The sequence below is a fragment of the Scyliorhinus torazame genome, chromosome 8, assembly GCF_047496885.1.
Source record: "Scyliorhinus torazame isolate Kashiwa2021f chromosome 8, sScyTor2.1, whole genome shotgun sequence".
Taxonomy (NCBI): domain Eukaryota; kingdom Metazoa; phylum Chordata; class Chondrichthyes; order Carcharhiniformes; family Scyliorhinidae; genus Scyliorhinus; species Scyliorhinus torazame.
The window spans coordinates 237,906,350-237,926,507 of NC_092714.1; the positions used below are offsets into that span (position 1 = coordinate 237,906,350).

Sequence of the window (20,158 nt, forward strand, 5' to 3'; positions counted from 1 at the left end):
GCTAGATCAGCTTGCACGCTCCCCACCAAACTAGAAATGTTGTACCTACGGAGACCCCCCCCCCCCCCAATTTCGAGCAACCTGCACCCCCAGGTATCTGAAGTGAGTCCCTGCCTTACGGAATGGCAGCCCCCCCCCCACCCGTGCCCCCATCCCCGGCCGTGACACCACAAAATATTCACTCGTCAAGATTTAATTTGTACCCTGAGAAAGACCCAAACACCCGAAGCAGCTCCAGTATTCCCCCTCTTGACACACTTGGTTCCGGCACGTATGACAGCAAGTCATCGGCATATAATTACACCCTATGTTCTATTCCTGCCGTCCCGTCCCCCCCGCACTATCCCTTTCCATACCCCCGAACATCTTAATGCGATGGCCAATGGTTCAATCGCGAGTGCAAACAGCAGAGGGGACATAGGACATCCCTGCCTAGTCCCACGGCGGAGAGGAAAGTATTCTGAGCTGGTATTATTTGTGCGGACACTGGCACTCAGCTCCTTATACAATAGCTTTACCCAGTCCACAAATCTGGGTCTAATTCCAAACCGTTCTAGAACTGCCATCAAGTACCCCCATTCTACCCAGTCAAACGCTTTCTCGACGTCCATTGCCACAACCACCTCTGTTTCCTTCCCCTCCGCTGGTACCATAACCACGTTCAATACCCTCCTAATGTTCGAAAAGAGCTGCCTCCCTCTCACAAACCTCGTCTGATCTTCACCTATCATCTTTGGGAGGCACTCCTCTAGCCTACCTGCCAGTACCTTCGCCGATATCTTTGGGCCACGTTTAAAAGTGATCTGGGCCTATACGACCCACACTCCGTTGGATCCTTATCTTTCTTAAGTAACAGGGAAATCGATCCCTGCCCCAAAGTTGGTGGTAACACCCCCTTCCCTATCGCCTCCTCAAACATCCCCACCATTAGCGGTACCAGCTTATTTTTGAATTTTTAATAATATTCCACCGGAAACCCATCCGGCCCTGCCACCTTCCCCAACTGCATCCTCCCAATCGCATCTTTTATCTCCTGCTCCATTATCACCCCCTCTAATGTAACCCTGTCCCCCTCCCCTAACCTCGGGTACTCCAGCCCATCTAGAAATTCCTGCATCCCCCGACCTCCCCCAGATGGCTCTTTTTTAAAAAAATATATTTTTATTCAAATTTTTACATATTTTCAACAAACCCCACCCCCCTTACAGAAATAAGAAAAAACAAAGAACACATAAATAAACATCTTATAGCTCTGTCACATATTCCCTCAATATACAAGCTCCCCATTAAACAATAATAAACACAGTAGTAAACACAAAGTACCCCCTCCCCAGGTGGCTCTGACCTGTACAACCTCTCATAGAATTCCTTAAAGACAATCTGATCTGGAGCTACCACCAACTTCCCTGCCCTGTACCGCACCTGGACAGTTTCCCTTGCCGCAGCCTCCCTATGGAGCTGACTCGCCAATATACCCGCCTTCTCTCCATGCTCTTAAACTGCCCCCCTTGCTCGCCTCAATTGGCCTACCGCCTTCCTGGTAGATAGTCGGTCAAAGCTCGCCTGGAGTTCCTTCCTCTTTTCCAACTGCGCTGGGTCCCTATTTTCTGCATATCTCCTGACCTCCAGCATCGGTCAAGATGTTCTGATGGAATAATCTACGGTTAAATTGTTTGCTTTATTTCCTATATAAGATTATAAAATTAGAATACAACGCTGCAAAATATATAAAATTAGTATCTCAGAGACATGCAGCTTATTATATTGCACTGTGCTATTTAATATTTGTAGCTCTGAAAATAATATCTATAAATGTTAATTGTGATGTATTCATACATTTCTCAGCTTGATAAGTATGGGTTTAAAGTGAACGATTAAGTAAGTGCCTATGGTTTTAAAACGTTACAGGCTTTTATCACCAGAATACATTATTGTTTCTTTTTCTTAACTATGGGAATGTGGAGGGGCAGCACGGTGGCGCAGTGGGTTAGCACTGCTGCCTATGGCAGCGAGGTCCCAGGATCGATCCCGGCTCTGGGTCACTGTCCGTGTGGAATTTGCACATTCTCCCCGTGTTTGCGTGAGTTTCGTCCCCCACAACCCAAAGATGTGCAGGGTAGGTGAATTGGTCACGCTAAATTGCCCCTTATTGGAAAAAATGAATTGGGTACTCTAAATTAATTTTTTTTAAACTATGGTAATGAGGTGACTGATTCATACGTCTTACCGCCTTCCCTTCCCAAAATTCTCCTTTTAATCTCATTTTAAATATGTATGTGGCTAAAGTTTTACTTGGGCATGGCCAACTTGCGGCATGCCCCATTTTTAATGCATTTTTCCTCACCCGTAAGCTTGAGTTTTTTTTATTCTGCAAGTTGGCTTATAATGGGACATTTGGGACCTTGCTGAACAATGGGACAAACAGTCTATCTAATTAACCAATGAAATTTAAAGATCGAGAAAGAAACAGAATAACGATGGGAAATGGGGTGAATTAAGACTCAAATCAGCTAAGAAAGATAAGTAGAGAGAGAGAAAGAAGGGTTTGATTGGAGACAGAAGTACTCAAAAATCCAGAAGGATTCAAGTATCCGATGCAGTCTTCAGTTAAAACAACTGTGGCACTCGTGTACCGTATTTCGCTATCCATTAGACCTCAGTTGACCTTCAATGAGATCTTCTCTGGTGAACAGAACAGGAATGGAAAAAAGAGTTACATTTTAAAATTTTAATGAAATTGTAACAATTTACTACTTGCATGAATGACAATCCGTGATTTCATTTGTTCTCTTTCTGAGTTGAAAATGTCAGGAGGGAATGTAAGTATATAAATGTCATCATCAAAAAAATACTTGCACTATTTAGGTGATAACGTTCTGTGCCACGTTTGTTTGGAAAATAATGTGCAAATGCAGGAATATTTGAAACTCCAGTGAGGTCGAGGGTGCGCTGCCATTATTGCAGGGCTAAACGCCAAGCAGTGCAACTCTTCCAGCAACCCGTGGTGATTCGCTATTCATGGGCTATTGCATCCTTGTCACAGTTTGCTGAACAATATATGCATTGGGGCCTCCTTCTGTGCTTAACTATTCTGTGATTCTATAATGAAGGTGTGGGTATTAAATTTGCCATAATTTTGGTTGTGAATTATAGGCCATTCTCTCCATTTCCTGGTCCCTCACACATCCCACACAGTCAGCAGCAATGACCTCACTTGCACTGCATTGAGATTTTTTGGCATGTTTCAATAGTGTACAAATTCATAGATCCTCCACTGTGATATTTCATACACATTGCCAGATGTCAGCTATTTCATGCAGCCAGGGTGTTTTGGAACCGTCTGGTAATACAAATAATTCAAACCCATTTTTTAAATACTTGGTAATATATCAAAAGGAATATATGCAATTTTAGCACGTCCTTGCCTTAGGACAGGTTGTATATGCTTGTGTCAATGTGACAATCTGACAACTGTGGGTGGTTCCTGTGATCAGAGGTTCTACAATTTGCGTTTTTTCCCCCATAAAGGTGGAAGTTATCACTGTAAATATGACACTCCTAATTAATGTTTGGGATTTATCTTAAAAATTGGTTATATTTTTATTGCTTGAGTAAACATTTACGTTCAAATCAATGCTCCAGTTCCAACATTATTTTCCTGCTTTCTTAAGATTCTCACAAATCACTCCCTAACAACGAACATGAAAAAGACACTGTTAGTCGTTCTCTCCTTTGTCCAGCCTGTCTGCCAGAGTAATACAGAATGTTCTGACCTATGATTTTCCTTCCTCTCTAGGGAAGTGCCTGTGCTCCTTACCTTCTTTCAGAGGATATACTTATGACTGAGCAATTACTCCCTAAGTAAAGATTGAATTGGCCTATGTTGTACCAAATTGCTGTTTTAAATGTGAAAATATATTAACCAGAAATGATAACATTGTTAGCATTGATTCTGCAGCTAGAATGAGTCAACAATTTGATAAATGCCAAATAAAAGCTGTGGCTGACATTTGGTTTGAATGATTATTAACAACAAAAATATAATGAAAAATAATTTACCTGTGAAGTGAGAGTGAACTTAAGGCTATATTCATATATTGTGAAGAGTACTTTGAGAGAAGCATCATGGTCTACATATTGCCCCATGCCCAGGCAAAGCACAACTCTACGTATTCACACTTACAGCCTATGGGCGAAATTCTCCCCAAAGGGCGCGATGTCTGCCAACTGGCACCCAAAGCGGCGCCAATCAGACGGGCATCGCGCCGCCCCAAAGGTGCAGAATGCGCCGCATCTTTGGGGGCCGAGCCCCAACATAGAGGGGCTAGGCCGACGCCGGAGGGATTTCCGCCCCGCCAGCTGGCGGAAACGGCCTTTGTTGCCCCGCCAGCTGGCGCGGAAATGACATGTCGGGGCGGCGCATGCGCGGGAGCGTCAGCGGCCGCTGACAGTTTCCCACGCAAGCGCAGTGTGGAGAGTCTCTTCCGACTCCGCCATGGTGGAGACCGTTGCGGAGGCGGAAGGGAAAGAGTGCCCCCACGGCACAGGCCCGCCCGCGGATCGGTGGGCCCCGATCGTGGACCAGGCCACCGTGGGGGCACCCCCCGGGGCCAGATCGCCCTGCGCCCCCCCCAGGACCCCGGAGCCCGCCCACGCCGCCTTGTCCCGCCGGTAAATAGGTACTCTAATTTACGCCGGCGGGACAGGCAATTTATCGGCGGGACTTCGGCCCATCCGGGCCAGAGAATCCAGCGGGGGGGCCCGCCAAGCGGCGCGGCCCGATTCCCGCCCCCGCCGAATATCCGGTACCAGAGACTTCGGCAACCAGCGGGGGCGGGATTCACGGCAGCCCCCGGCGATTCTCCAACCCGGCGGGGGGTCGGAGAATGACGCCCTATATATGCATAGAGTCTTGCTAACCATGGTCCGAATGCCACTGAACTCTTAAAGCTAATAAAGAGCTGACTGTTCCTCTCCTTAGAAACGAAGATTACATACTATTAGACAGTATTTACAGCACAGAAACAAAACCATTTGGGCTCAACAGAACCATGCAGGTGTTTATAGAATCATAGAAGTTTACAGCATGGAAACAGGCCCTTCAGCCCAACCAGTCCATGCCGCCCAGTTCCACATAAGTTTTCTCCCACCTTTCTTCATCAAACCTAACCCTCTGTTCCTTGCACCCGGATATGCTTATCTAATTTCTGTTTAAATGCATCTTTGACATTTGATTCACCTACCCCTTGTCAAAGCAAGTTCCACATTCTCACCAATTTATGAGTAAGGAGGTTTCTCTTCAATTCCCTGTTGGATATACTGGTACCTTATATTCATAGAATTTACAGTGCGGAAGGAGGCCATCAGGTCTGCACTGGCCCTTGGAAAGAGCACCCTACTTAAGCCCACGCCTCAACTCTATCCCCGTAACCCAGTAATACCACATAGCTTTTTGGATATTACGGGTAATTTAGCATGGCCAATCCACCTAACCGGCACATCTTTGGACTATGGGAGGAAACTGGAGCACCCGGAGGAAACCCACGCAGACACGGGGAGAACGTGCAAACTCCACACAGACAGTTGATGAGGCTGGAATTGAACCCAGGTCCCTGGAGCTCTGAGGTAGCAGTGCTAACAACTGTGCCACCGTGCCACCCCATTTATTAATAGACCTTAGTTCTGATCATCCCTGCACACCTTCTCCACTTCAACAAACCCTTTCAATATCTTAAAGATCTCTATCAGATTACTCCTTTGCGAGAAAAGAGCCAAAGTTTGTTCAGCTTGTTTCCTTTTTAAAATGTGGTTTCTGGGATGTGGATGACACTGGCTACGCCAGCATTTATTGCCCATCCCTAATTGCCCCTGAGAAGGTGAGGGTGAACTGGTAGATATAGGGTTCAATGTAACGGATTTCTCTGTGTCATTTGTGGCGGGTGTTGCTGGGAGTTTCTCCCTGGCTCTGTTGGCGAGTTCCCCACTGCTATCTAACCACCCTGGGGAGTTTCTCACCACACTAGCCCACACTTATTGGACGGGATCTACCGGTCGCGTTGCACGTGAAAAGAAGCGTGGTGTGGTGCAACCAGCCACGATCAGTGGATTACGGGGGATCCCACTTCCGGGATCTACACAGCTCGCCACGCCTTGAGAGATCTAACGTGATCTTGCAATACATTGCAATGTGATTCCCACCCATTGTGGGTGGGATCACTTTCTGGCAAATCTGAATATTAGATTGAGACAGCTAGTCTCACTCTAATATAACTTCCCGAGATCTAACCAAGATGTGGGATCTAACTGCTTCGCCTCGGAGATCTTGGGCGAGCGCTCCACTCCATAAATGGGGACCAGACGGAACGGCACTCGTGGGGGTCTCCAAGGGGATTGGAAGCCACCAGGTGCATGACCCCTGGGCAGGGTGGTACCTGGCACTTCTGGTGCCACTTGGGCACCCTGCCAGTGCCAGCTTGTCACTGGGAGATCGGGATGCCATTTTCGCTAAAATGTAAACGGAGCCAAGTGCACCCTAAGTGGGGTGTTTCACGGCACTCCAGGTGGCTAATCTCTTGCAATGCGACTCTGTCCCCATTCGGGTAGATCGCCCCATTATTTTCATCACTGGGAGCTGAACTCACCGGCCAGACCAGCTCTTCAGAGATCAGGCCACCATTTTGAAAGGGTTAACTGATCTCTAAGTGGGCTTAAGGGTTCCCCACTCCTCCCACCCATGGGAAATGTCAATGCCCACAAACATGGGCACTAGCCACCCCATCCCCCACGTGTTGACACCCCATTATGGGGGTCGCTGAGGTTCCCCCTTTTCAGGCTTTCCCGTGACCGTTTGGGCGCAATGTGGCCAATAGATCATGCCGATTATCTGAGTTCTGGTATCATTTTAGTATTATTTTCACCTTCCCCAGTGTCTCCGTATCCTATTCTATAATACTGAGACCAGAACTGTTCACAGTATTCCAATATGGTCTAACCAAGTTTCTATAGAGGTTTAACACGACCTCTCTGTTTTTCATTTCTATCCCTATAAAAATGAACTTGTGTTTTTTTAATGGCCTTACAAACCTGCATTACCATGTTTACTAGTTTGTGCATCTATGCCCCCAGTGACCTCTGCCCTTCTACCCTATTTAGATAATTATATTCCAAGGAATAAGTGACCACCTTATTCTCCCTACCAAAATATACTACCTCAATATACCATCTATATTGAAACTCATTTGTCAATGACACACTCATTCTGCAAGATGGCCCAGAAGGATATCTGGAAATTTTGCCTATAAATCATGTAAAGTTGATTTTGTAATGATTACCATATTATAACTATGGTCTGTATCTGTGGTGCATGATATGAAGTTGACAGACCAGCAATATAGAACCATTGATTTATCAACTCTAGTGCAAGTTTATTTTTTGGTGCTTGTAAAATCTTCATGAAATCCAGTGGACCATCTGGGCATCGTGTCAGATGTAAAATCCAGCCACTGTGGGAGTGTTTGGGAATTAGAATAGCATTGGATTCATCGCCTAGTAGGTCCATCATTTCAGATCACTTTTTCCCCATGAAACTTATTTCTTCCTGTCTCGACTCTACTTTTTCATCCCTTTTTCAGTCTGGGTTCTGATGCACTCAAAAACTTTGCATCCTATTAAAAGAGGCAGTTCAACTGCCTGGATAATATGTGACACAGATATTCAGGCAAATCAATGCAAAGCTGATGTCTGACCCACGATTGGCTGAAGTTGGCTGATGTTCCTTGTTAATTGTGCTGAATCAGAAGAACAGTTATGCAATTGTTTTAATTAAAATGATGCAAATTAAACATCAGAAATAAAGCCAGAAGCATTATTTTATTATAAATTTACAAAAGGAGGGTTCTGTTAGCTGGAAATTTATGTTGGCATTGGCAGACAAACGATTAACACAATGCTATGAGATCCTTTGCTCCACTGTTTAACATACTTTGAATGGGTTAAAGTGACTGGTACAACAATGATACAGAATATCATATTATTTACAAGATGATAAGGGACCAAGATTTAAAATGAGCAAAATACCGTGGTTGCTGAAAATCGGAAATAAAAACAGAAAATGCTGGAAATACTCAGCAGGTCTGGCAGAATATGTGGAGTGAGAAACAGAGATAACGTTGCAGGTCTATAATAACCTTTCCTCAAAACTGAGAAGAGTGAGACATGTAATTGTTTTTTGAGCTTGTGTCATGGGGAAAGTGGGAAAAAGCACAAAAGAGAAAGTCTGTGATAGGGTGGAGGGAATGAGAAATTAAATGATAAAAGGTTTCATGATGCAAAGCCGAAAAGGTGTTAGATACTGTTAGGTGAATTGGACATCCTGAATTCTCCCTCTGTGTCCCCGAACAGGCACCAGAATGCGGCGACTGGGGGACTTTCACAGTAACTTCATTGCAGTGTTAATGTAAGCTTACTTGTGACAATAAAGATTATTATTATCATAAGAGGTATTATTGTAAGAGGTAGTGGGATTGGTGCCCACATTCTCCACTTTGATTTACAGGTTGACTGAGGGAATTAGCTCAAATGGTAGAACGTTGCTTTGCATTTGAAAGAGGTAGTGGGATCGATGCTCACATTCTCCACTTTTATTAGGGGCAGCACGGTAGCACAAGTGGCCAGCACTGTGGCTTCACAGCACCAGGGTCCCAGGTTTGATTCCCCGCTGGGTCACTGTCTGTGCGGAGTCTGGATGTTCTCCCAGTGTCTGCGTGGGTTTCCTCCGGGTGCTCCGGTTTCCTCCCACAGTCCAAAGACGTGCAGGTTAGGAGGATTGGCCATGCTAAATTGCCCTTAGTGTCTAAAAAGGTTAGGAGGGTTATTGGGCTACGGGGATAGGGTGGAAGTGAGGGTTTAAGTGGGTCGGTGCAGACTCGATGGGCCGAATGGCCTCCTTCTGCACTGTATGTTCTATGTTCTAAGAGTGTGGAAATAGGACAAGTGAAGATAGAAACTATGTGCCGAGAGGTTGTGAATAGGACAGCAGTCCAACACAAATTGAATGAATTAAGAAAGAAACAAGGGAAAAAAACTAAACCAGCCAAAACAAAACTGAACAAATTGGGGGCAGACGTTATGATCTAAAACGATTGAACTCAAGTGTTCAGTCCTGAAGACGTTAAGATTCCCTGTTGAAAGATGAAATCGTGTTCCTCAATCTTGTCAGAACATGAGCAAGATAGAGAATTAATTTCCTTAATTTCTGTCCTTGGCCTGCCACAGAGTTCCGATAAAGATCGACACAAGCTTGAGGAATAGTTCATCTTTCGACTGGACACTTAACAGCCTCCAGGACCCAACATGGTGTTCAACAATTTAAGTGATAGTTTCTACTCCCATTTTGTTTTGGTTTTTTGGTTTGGTTCTTATTTGTTTATTTCTTAACGTTGTGTTTAAACAACAGCTCTCCTGCCATTCACTCCTTCACTAGTCATAGTTTTATTTATTTACCTGGCCTGTTTGCACCATGGTATCTTCAATCATTTAACCTCTCCTGCCCTCCACCCTATACCTTTGCAGAAGCTCTTTTTCATTTCCCCCACTTGCTCAGAACTTAATTTATCTCTGATTTTTCTCAGTTCTGATGAAAGGTTGCCGACCTAAAATGTGAACTTTGTTTCTCTTTCCACAGATGCTCCCAGACCTGCTGAGCATATACAGCCTTTTCTGTTTTATTTCCAAGATTTAAGGCCGCTTTTATGTTTTGTAATACCCACGCATGTTCGTTTTTAACCTGGCTGCTACTGGAATGGAGTTATTAATTTTGGAACGAGACACCAGAAAGAGTTCCTAAGGATCTGCATGTAATTTGGGCGTGTATTTAATGGGCCTATGACTTTTTCTCTCTAACCACCCTGTCGTGTTAGGTACACTGGTCTAACACTGGCTGCAACTGGATGCAGCTTAGATCAGGAAGATACTCCCGACCTTGAAGTTAGTTCAATCAGATTTATTGAACTAATGGCACAGTTAGCACAGTTCTCTGTGAGTTCGACTCTCTGCTAACTTAAGTGTGGTTACTCTGTCTGGCTGAACCAGGCTAGCTCTTAGCCACGTGGTGAGGTGTGAGATTGTAACAACACCCTTGACTGACTCTCTAGATGTTCATCAATGGAAAGAGGTGGAGTGTGAGTGCCTTCTGTCTTTTATAGTCAGATCCCACCCCTGAGTGTCCTGCCTGCTTATTGGTCATGTCCTGTTCTCTGTGTCCATTAGCTGCTTGTCTGTATATCATTATGTGTGTGTCCGCATATCCTGACACACCCCTCCCCTCCCGCCCTGGAGTTTACTTAATTCAAACAGTAGTATTTCTGTCCTTAGCGCATTTAATGGGGTTTGCAATGCTGGACTATGAACATTACACAATTGACGAAAATGTAATTCCTCATCAACCTGGAAGAGCAGCTGTCCTGGGTGGAGACCGTGAGGAACACAATTGCTTTTGTTTTTAAAATGTGAGTTCTAAAATAATGTGCAATCATAATTTCAATTTTCATTCATACTATCGTGTACAGTCTCAGTCAAAAATGGTTTACTTATTCACTTTTACCCCTCACCCCCCCCTTCAGCGTTCGCTACAAACAGACCAATGGTGGGTTGTTTCTTCCCCTGTCACCCTGCGAGATTGTTTTTAAACCAAATTTATTTGTGTCTGGGTAGCGATCAGGGAGGGGTATTATCTATCAGGGCCTTGGGACGTACTTTTGGCCAGGCAACCTTCTCCCCGCTGCTGGATTTAGGTGCTTGGATCCCCTTCACGTCTCTTTAATTAGCTTCACTTTGAGCCTTTTGTCCTGGGCATAGCCATAGAGCGCGCGGGGAGGGGGAGGGGAGGGGGGCGGGGGGGACATGACCGTGAGCTGTGGATGGCAGGGCTCCCATTAAAGTTAATTCCTGAAAAGGCGACTGGAGCCGATTGCCTGGGTCCACTCTACCAGGCAGACAGGTAATGAGTGTCTCTATGGCAACGCCAGTGTCTGGATGAGAAGTAGGATCGCGGTAGGCGAGCTCTAATCCCACAACATGTACTGCACTGTGGAGCTGTGCGAGGGCTGCTTCGAGATATAGTTCGATGTTTTTTGTCTGTGTGTGTGTGTCGTATACCAGGTATTCAAAAAGAGGTGTGCTAATATGATTGTCCATATTAAAATTCCGCCGATGTATTTTGAACAGATTAGTATATAGATAAGATAGCATGTTGCCATACATATCGCTTTTATCTTTATGCTGGATAGAGCAGACACGCACTACATAATTGGAGAGATGTGTGAATCAGCGCACAGATAAAGGGGATAAATAGTGTAACCTAAAATATTTCTATACATTCAATAATATATATTTTTTAATTTTACAGTACCCAATTCATTTTTTCCAATTAAGCAGCAATTTAGCATGTTCAATCCACCTACCTTGCACATCTTTGGGTTGTGGGGGCGAAACCCACGCAAACACGGGGAGAATGTGCAAATTCCACAGGGCAAGTGACTCAGAGCCGGGATCGAACCTGGGACCTCGGCGCCGTGAGACTGCAGTGCTATCACTGCGCCACCGTGCCGCCCTCATACATTCAGACATGATACAAGTGTGGTCAAATAGCTAAACATAGTCCCAAATAAAAGTTACTGTCCAGGTATTGCTAAATAATTAGCTGAGTTGGTATTTGGCCTGTCGAGACTACTGACTTCCATTCTTCAAGAGCAAATGCATGGAAAAGACGACGTCGAATCGTCTACTTACTGAATTAGACTATGTAGTTGTCTTAAACCAATGGGCCTGATTACGAAATGAGATCCAGACAACACATGAAACTCTGAATCCCAGAAAAGAAAAATGACATTTGACTCTCCTGGTCATTATATATCAATGGAATCAATCACGGAAAGAGCCTTGAAACCATTTTTCTTTAAAAATCATCATAGAACCCTATATAATTATGATGTGGAGATGCCGGCGTTGGACTGGGGTGAGCACAGTAAGAAGTTTTACAACACCAGGTTAAAGTCCAACAGGTTTGCTTCGATGTCACTAGCTTTCGGAGCGCTGCTCCTTCCTCAGGTGAATGAATTAATTATATAATTAAGCAGAACTTTAAGTCGGCCACATTAAACTGTTGGCCCTGTTCTTCCTGAATCTGCAAGAAAGCTGGTTTTCATTTATCTCATCCAGCGAGAGTCCCCTTAATTAAACACCTGGATTTGAGTTGCTGTTTACACACAAGATCACATACGCTGACAGAGTGGGGAGAGATGTTATTGCACCCCCCCCCCCACCCCCACCCACACACACTTCTGTCTCAGACAAAATACTAGCCCTCAGCATCAAACATAATTTTATTTTCTCCAACTGCCAAGTGACAGATGGATCGCATGTCAAAGCTATCCCCTCCAACGTGATTTACCTTAAAAAAACAGACAGTGCAATAAAGCAAACCTACCTGCCAGGTTGGAAACCGAAATATAACAGTTTTCAAGCGTATAAATTATTGATCTAATTTCTAAATTGCACAAAAGATTCCCTAAAATCTAGCTTAACTTTCGATCAACCAAAGTGAGTTGGCCCGTTTTAAGTAGTCAACAGCAAAGACAACAAAATCTGGGAAAGAGCAAACACACCAGCAGAATGCTCGCAAGATTCAATCCTCCTGTCAATGTTGAATTTAAAAATCATGCATAAAACCTAGCTACGAAATAGTGGATGTTTTTGAAGCGGAAGTAACATTTGAGTGAGAGTCTTCCACAGAAGTGAAGTGCAGAGCATTATTGTCAATATCCACTTGGCCTCCCGCACAGAATTAGGAGCTGGGGCGCAGAGCGTGTTGCCTGGCAACGAAGTACATCCAGTGTACCACAGCCTGACTTCCACACTGTCTAGCTTTTACCTATTTCGCAATTACTCTAGGAAGAACCAAAACGTTAGCGGTTAAATTTATCCGCCCTGCATCAAATCTACTATTTGCGTCAATAATCTCTCGACATACACCCATAACTCCAAAAAAAACATCCCAGTGAGATTGTTCCCCAATTTCCCCCATTAATTCATTTCACTCCCAGGCGTCTTTCTGTTTTCCACTTGTGGTTTCCGCTGCTCTGCTCTCCAAGGACTGGCTCATTTAGTTAATTATAATGAACTGGAGAGCTGGTGCATTGCACTGCTCATCCAAGTGCAATCTACCTGGCCAGGAGAGTGCTAATGCAGGCTAATGAGTGACTACCGCAGGCAGTGAGACGCGATGAACAAATGGGAGGGAGAGAGAGAGAGGGGGGTGGAGGTGGGAGAGAGAGAGGGGGTGGGGGTGGGAGAGAGAGAGGGGGGTGGGGTGGGAGAGAGAGAGGGGGGGTGGGGGTGGGAGAGAGAGAGGGGGTGGGGGAGAGAGAGAGAGAGAGGGGGGTGGGGGAGAGAGAGAGAGGGGGTGGGGGAGAGAGAGAGAGGGGGGTGGGGGAGAGAGAGAGGGGTGGGGGAGAGAGAGAGAGGGGTGGGGGGGAGAGAGAGAGAGAGGGGTGGGGGAGAGAGAGAGAGAGGGGTGGGGAAGAGAGAGAGAGGGGTGTGGGGGTGGGAGAGAGAGAGGGGTGTGGGGGTGGGAGAGAGAGAGGGGTGTGGGGGTGGGAGAGAGAGAGGGGTGTGGGGGTGGGGAGAGAGAGAGGGGTGTGGGGGTGGGAGAGAGAGAGGGGGGTGGGAGTGGGAGAGAGAGGGGGTGGGAGAGAGAGGAGGGTGGGAGAGAGAGGGGGGTGGGGGTGGGAGAGAGGGGGGTGGGAGAGAGAGAGAGGGGGTGGGAGAGAGAGAGGGGGGTGGGAGAGAGAGAGGGGGGTGGGGATGGGGGAGAGAGAGAGGGGGGTGGGGGTGGGAGAGAGAGAGGGGGGGTGGGGTGGGAGAGAGAGAGGGGGTGGGGATGGGGGAGAGAGAGAGGGGGGTGGGGGGAGAGAGAGAGTGGGGGGTGGGGGAGAGAGAGAAAGGGGGGTGGGGGTGGGAGAGGAGAGGGGGGCTGGAGAGAGAGGGGTGGGGGTGGGAGAGAGAGGGGGGTGGGAGAGAGAGGGGGTGGGGGTGGGAGAGAGAGGGGGGGTGGGGGTGGGAGAGAGAGGGGGGTGGGGGTGGGAGAGAGAGGGGGTGGGAGAGGAGAGGGGGTGGGAGAGAGAGAGAGGGGGTGGGAGAGAGAGAGGGGGGTGGGAGAGAGAGAGGGGTGGTGGGGGTGGGAGAGAGAGGGGGGGTGGGAGAGAGAGAGAGGGGGTGGGGGTGGGAGAGAGAGAGAGGGGGGGGTGGGGGTGGGAGAGAGAGAGAGGGGGTGGGGTGGGAGAGAGAGAGAGGGGGTGGGGGTGGGGAGAGAGAGAGAGAGGGGGTGGAGAGAGAGAGGGGGGTGGGGATGGGAGAGAGAGAGAGGGGGGTGGGAGAGAGAGAGAGGGGGGTGGGGGTGGGAGAGAGAGAGAGGGGGGGTGGGGGAGAGAGAGAGAGGGCGGTGGGGGAGAGAGAGAGAGGGGCGGTGGGGAGAGAGGGGGGTGGGGGAGAGAGAGGGGGCTGGGAGAGAGAGAGAGAGAGGGGGGGTGGGGGTGGGAGAGAGAGGGGGGGTGGGAGAGAGAGAGGGGTGGGAGAGAGAGAGGGGTGTGGGGGTGGGAGAGAGAGGGGGGGTGGGGGTGGGAGAGAGAGAGAGGGGGTGGGGGTGGGAGAGAGAGAGAGGGGGGGTGGGGGTGGGAGAGAGAGAGAGGGGGTGGGGTGGGAGAGAGAGAGAGGGGGTGGGGGTGGGAGAGAGAGAGAGAGGGGGTGGGAGAGAGAGAGGGGGGTGGGGATGGGAGAGAGAGAGAGGGGGGTGGAGAGAGAGAGAGGGGGGTGGGGGTGGGAGAGAGAGAGAGGGGGGTGGGGGGAGAGAGAGAGAGGGCGGTGGGGGAGAGAGGGGGGTGGGAGAGGAGAGAGGGGCTGGGAGAGAGAGAGAGAGAGGGGGGTGGGGGTGGGAGAGAGAGGGGGTGGGAGAGAGAGAGGGGGTGGGAGAGAGAGGGGGTGGGGGTGGGAGAGAGAGGGGGGTGGGGGTGGGAGAGAGAGGGGGGTGGGGGTGGGAGAGAGAGGGGGTGGGGGTGGGAGAGAGAGGGGGTGGGGGTGGGAGAGAGAGGGGGTGGGGGTGGGAGAGAGAGGAGGGTGGGGGTGGGAGAGAGGGGGTGGGGGTGGGAGAGAGAGGGGGTGGGGGTGGGAGAGAGAGGGGGGTGGAGAGAGAGGGGGGGTGGGATTGGGAGAGAGAGAGAGAGGGGGGTGGGAGAGAGAGAGAAGTGGGTGGGGTGCGAGAGAGGGGGGTGGGGGTGGGAGAGAGAGGGGTGGAGAGAGAGAGGGGGGTGGGAGAGAGAGAGAAGGTGGGTGGGGGTGCGAGAGAGGGGGGTGGGGTGGGAGAGAGAGGGGTGGGGAGAGAGAGGGGGTGGGAGAGAGAGAGGGGGATGGAGAGAGAGAGGGGGGTGGGGGTGGGAGAGAGAGAGGGGGGTGGGGGTGGGAGAGAGAGAGGGGGTGGGGGGTGGGGGTGGGGAGAGAGAGAGGGTGGGGGTGGGAGAGAGAGAGGGGCGGGTGGGCGTGGGAGAGAGAGAGGGGATGGGGGAGAGAGAGAGGGGGTGGGGGTGGGAGAGAGAGGGGGGTGGGGGTGTGAGAGAGAGGGGGGTGGGGGGTGGGAGAGAGAGAGGGGGGTGGGAGGGAGAGAGAGAGGGGGGGGTGGGAGAGAGAGAGAGGGGTTGGGGTGGGAGAGAGAGAGAGGGGTTGGGGGTGGGAGAGAGAGGGGTTGGGGTGGGGAGAGAGAGGGGTGGTGGGGTGGGGGAGAGAGAGGGGTTGGGGGTGGGAGAGAGAGAGGGGGTGGGGGAGAGAGAGAGGGGGTGGGAGAGAGAGAGGGGGTGGGGGTGGGTAGAGGGGGTGGGAGAGAGAGAGGCGGTGGGGGAGAGAGGGGGGTGGGGGAGGGAGAGAGGGGGGTGGGAGAGAGAGGGGGGTGGGGGTGGGAGAGAGAGGGGGGTGGGGGTGGAGAGAGGGGGTGGGGGAGAGAGTGGGGATGGGTGGGAGAGGAGTGGGGTGGGGGTGGGTGAGTGAGAGGGGGTGGGGGTGGGAGAGAGAGGGGGTGGGGGTGGGTGAGTGTGGGGGTGGGGGTGGGAGAGTGTGTGGGGTGGGGGTGGGTGAGTGAGTGGGCGGTGGGGGTGGAGAGTGTGGGGGTGGTTTGTGGGGGGGGTGGGAGTGAGAGGGGGGTTGGGGTGGGTGTGTGTGGGGGGGTGGGTGTGAGAGTGGGGGGTGGGGGGTGGGTGAGGGTGGGGGGGGGGGGGGGGGTTGAGAGTGTGGGGGGGGGGGGTGGGGAGGGAGGGGGGGTGGGTGAGAGGGGGGGTGGGGGGGGAGAGAGAGGGGGGGTGGGGGTGGGAGAGAGAGGGGGGTGGGGGTGGGAGTGTGAGGGGGTGGGGGGGTGAGAGTGAGGGGGGGGGTGGGGGTGGAGTGGAGAGGGGGGTGAGGGTGGGAGAGAGAGGGGGTGGGGGTTGGAGTGTGTGGGGGGGGTGGGGGGTGGGTGAGAGAGGGGGGTGGGGGTGGGGTGTGAGTGGGGGGGGGGTGGAGTGTGTGTGGGGGGTGGGGGTGGGGGGGGTGTGTGGTGGGGGGTGGGGTGGGAGTGTGTGGGGGGGGGTGGGTGTGAGTGTGGGGGTGGGGGTGGTTGTGAGAGAGGGGGTGAGGGTGGGGGAGTGTAGGGGGGTGGGGTGGAAGTGTGTGTGGGGGGTGGGGGTGGGGGGGGAGTGTGTGGGGGGGTGGGGTGGGTGAGTGTGGGGGGTGGGGTGGTGTGAGTGTGGGGGTGGGGGTGGGGGTGGGAGAGAGAGGGGGGTGGGGTGGGAGAGAGAGGGGGTGGGGGTGAGAGAGAGAGGGTGGGCTGGGAGTGAGTGGGGGTGGGGCTGGAGTGAGAGGGGGGTGGGGCTGGGAGAGAGAGGGGGTGGGGTGGAGAGAGAGAGGGGGTGGGGTGGGAGAGAGAGGGGAGTGGGAGAGAGAGGGGAGTGGGGGTGGGAGGGAGAGGGGGTGGGTGAGAGAGAGGGGGTGGGAGAGCGAGAGGGGGGCGGGAGAGAGAGAGGGTGGTGGGGGTGGGAGAGAGGGTGGGTGGGGGTGGGAGAGAGAGGGGGTGGGGCTGGGAGTGAGAGGGGTGGGGCTGGGAGAGAGAGGGGGTTGGGCTGGGAGAGAGAGGGGGTGGGGTGGGAGAGAGAGGGGGTGGGGTGGGAGAGAGAGGGGAGTGGGAGAGAGAGGGGGGTGGGGGTGGGAGAGAGGGGGTGGGAGAGAGAGGTGGGGGGTGGGAGAGAGGGGGGGTGGGGAGAGAGAGGGGGCGGGAGAGAGAGAGGGGGGTGGGGGGTGGGAGAGAGGGGCGTGGGAGAGAGAGGGGGTGGGGTGGTAGGAGAGAGAGTGGGGTGGGGGTAGGAGAGAGAGGGGGTAGGGGTAGGAGAGAGAGGGGGTGGGGGTAGGAGAGAGAGGGGAGTGGGGGTAGGAGAGAGAGGGGAGTGGGGGTAGGAGAGAGGGGGGGTGGGGGTAGGAGAGAGAGGGGGTGGGGGTAGGAGAGAGAGGGGGGTGGGGGTAGGGGAAGGGGGTGGGTGTAGGGAAGGGTGGGTGGGGGTAGGGAAGAGGGGTGGGGGCAGGGAAGAGGGGGGTAGGGAAGAGGGGGGTAGGGAAGAGGGGGGGTAGGAGCAGGGGGGTTTGGGGGTAGGGAAGAGGGGGTTTGGGGGTAGGGAGGTGGGGGTAGGGAAAGAGAGGGTTTGGGGGTAGGGAGGTGGGGGTAGGGGGGGAAAGTGGGGGGCGGGGTAGGGAAGAGGCGGGTGGGGGTAGGGAAGAGGGGGTGTTGGGGGTAGGGAAGAGAGGGGGTGGGGGTAGAGAAGTGGGGGTAGGGAAAAGGGGGTGGGGGTAGGAAGAGGGGATGGTGGGGTAGGGAAAAGGGGGGTGGGGTAGGAAGTGGGGGTGGTGGGGGTAGGGATAAGGAAAAGCAAGACGAAGCGCCGCCAAAAAAGGGAGATTAACAACCGCGGCTGGGCACTTTCAGATCCGTAGGGTTGACTTTTAAATCGTCCAGTGGATCGTGTTCCTCCTCGTGCGAAACTGCCAATTCGTTTTACATAAAGCGAAAGGACCCCGTATTCTTCCGAACAAGATAAAAAGGAGACCTGACGAACAGGAGTGTGTGTGTGTCAGACAGTGAGGCTGAGAATGGTCACTGGATTTAAAAAAATATGGACGAGGCGAAGATGGGGCAGAGACAGTTGTTGGTAACGCATAAGAATAATAAACGTAAAGCACAATTTAAAGCTACAGAAATAAATCAGGAGAGAAGAAACACAGTCTGATGGGTAGAGGGGAGCAGGAAACAGTTGATATGTGCCAGGGGGGCATCACGACATCACTGCAGAATGGTATTCCCGAACATCGACCTATGCTGTTCATATATTGTTTTTAAAATCCCGGTGAAATTCCCATCAGTTATTCCACCCACCTGCCATTAACCTTCCACAAAAAAAGGAAATAGGTGAATCACTAACTTCACCCCTCCTATAAATACATACGGTGCTATACTAGGTCGCGATTTGGAAACTCATGCAAACTTGCAACATCATTTTGCAGTTGAATGAATACACAGAGCTAGAGGTTTCGTCTTTAATTCGGACGAGTTCCTCCTCAGGGCTGTATCTGTTTCCCTCCGAAATCAACCGAGTATCTAGCAAATGGGGTTTTGTTTTAAAGACCAGACCCGTACAAAGTTCAGATGCAGGGCTCCAACATTTGGAACGACTATTTATTTACCTTATTTTGCATGGAGACGGCTTGGCCAGGTGTTCAACACTAGGCGGTCATGCAAATCAGTACGTGACAGCCAGAGAGGGCCGCCTGGAAATATTACACAGGCCAGTAACTACCCAGACTTTAAGACAGACAAAACATTTAGGATATAAATAAATAAATGCCCCACTCTGGAGACTAACCGTTGTTTTTACTGGTACGTATACCGCTGGTTTTCCGGCTGCACCCTTTTTCTGGTCGCCCATCCCCAGCTGGAATCCCTTCGATTTCACCCAAAATTTGAATTTGGCATTATCGACCGTGCCGAGCTCGATTCCGCTCAGGAGCTGCACAATCCGGTCGTATTTCTTCCGAGTGACCGTCTTTGTTTTGCCCGAATCCCCGTAGGTTCTCAGACACCAGTCCTGAAAGTGACCGTACATGTCGCGATCCCCGCTGCTCTCCCAATCGATCGCTTTGTTCGCCATGTAGAAAGGTTGCTTGTTGGGTTGGGGGGTGGCGGGGGGGGGGGTGGAGAAGATGTACACCTCCGTAAAAAAATCACCCTTTCAAAAAAAAAGAGAAAATGAGCTCAAGTTTCTGAGCACTTCAGTATCTTTTTTTTTGGGCGGAGGATCCCTTCACCCCCCCCCCCCCCCCCCCACCCCCAAAAAAAATTTGCAGCACAGGCTCACATGAGACCGTCCGGATCAATCAATCTGATGGCCAGGCATGGTCAGTGCCATTGAAGCAGCGGGTCTGGGTGAGGAAGGAACAGCTTGTTGCAGGTTGGACAGGGCTGGATTGGGAGGCAATTGGGTGAGGGGTCTGGCTGCAGGGGTCCGGAGGAGGCCGCTCTAGGTGATGGTGCAGTGTTGGAAATGCGCCTCCAGAGGGGTCTCTGGTCTGGTCCAGCCCCCCTTCCTCTTCCTCTTCTCACCCGCTGACCTGATTGGACGCAGTGACAAAAGTTTCTCGGGTGACAGCCAATCAATGATGTCACGGCCAGATGTCCCATTTAGGAATGCGGTGGAGTGCGCCTGCGCGGGCTGGCAATAGAACAAGAGGGGCCAGTCCTCGGGGTACAGGCTCCTTGACTGTGGCAGCTCACCTCTGCAGCTGGGCAGCAAAAGGCAAGGCGCATTGCTGTTAGCTTGGATCGTGGCAACTGGTAGCATTAGCATTTAAAATCGCTTTGCCCCCCCCCCCCCAACCCGCTCTCTCCCGCAAAGGCCCTGCGGAGCATTGTCAGTGTTCCAAATGCTCTGGCGACACTGGAAGATTCGCACGGATGTTTTTGCCTTTGTCGAATTATTTTCTGTCTGTGCCTCCCTCTTGAATCTGCCAAATTGAGAACCTGGACACAGTTTGAAGCTTCACC

At 51.2% G+C, this 20,158-nt stretch overlaps 1 protein-coding gene across 2 annotated transcripts in view; it reads right to left on the minus strand.

Annotated features, from left to right (window-relative positions):
- nol4lb (nucleolar protein 4-like b) overlaps nucleotides 1–19,283 on the minus strand; it is a 468,709-nt gene extending 449,426 nt beyond the window's left edge. For both annotated transcript variants that reach the window (XM_072514980.1, XM_072514979.1), the window contains exon 1: nucleotides 18,981–19,283. In XM_072514980.1, coding sequence (XP_072371081.1) covers nucleotides 18,981–19,265 — 285 coding nt within the window. In that variant the 5' untranslated portion in view covers nucleotides 19,266–19,283. The remainder of the gene's footprint in view (nucleotides 1–18,980) is intronic.
- Between the last annotated feature and the right edge of the window lie 875 nt (nucleotides 19,284–20,158).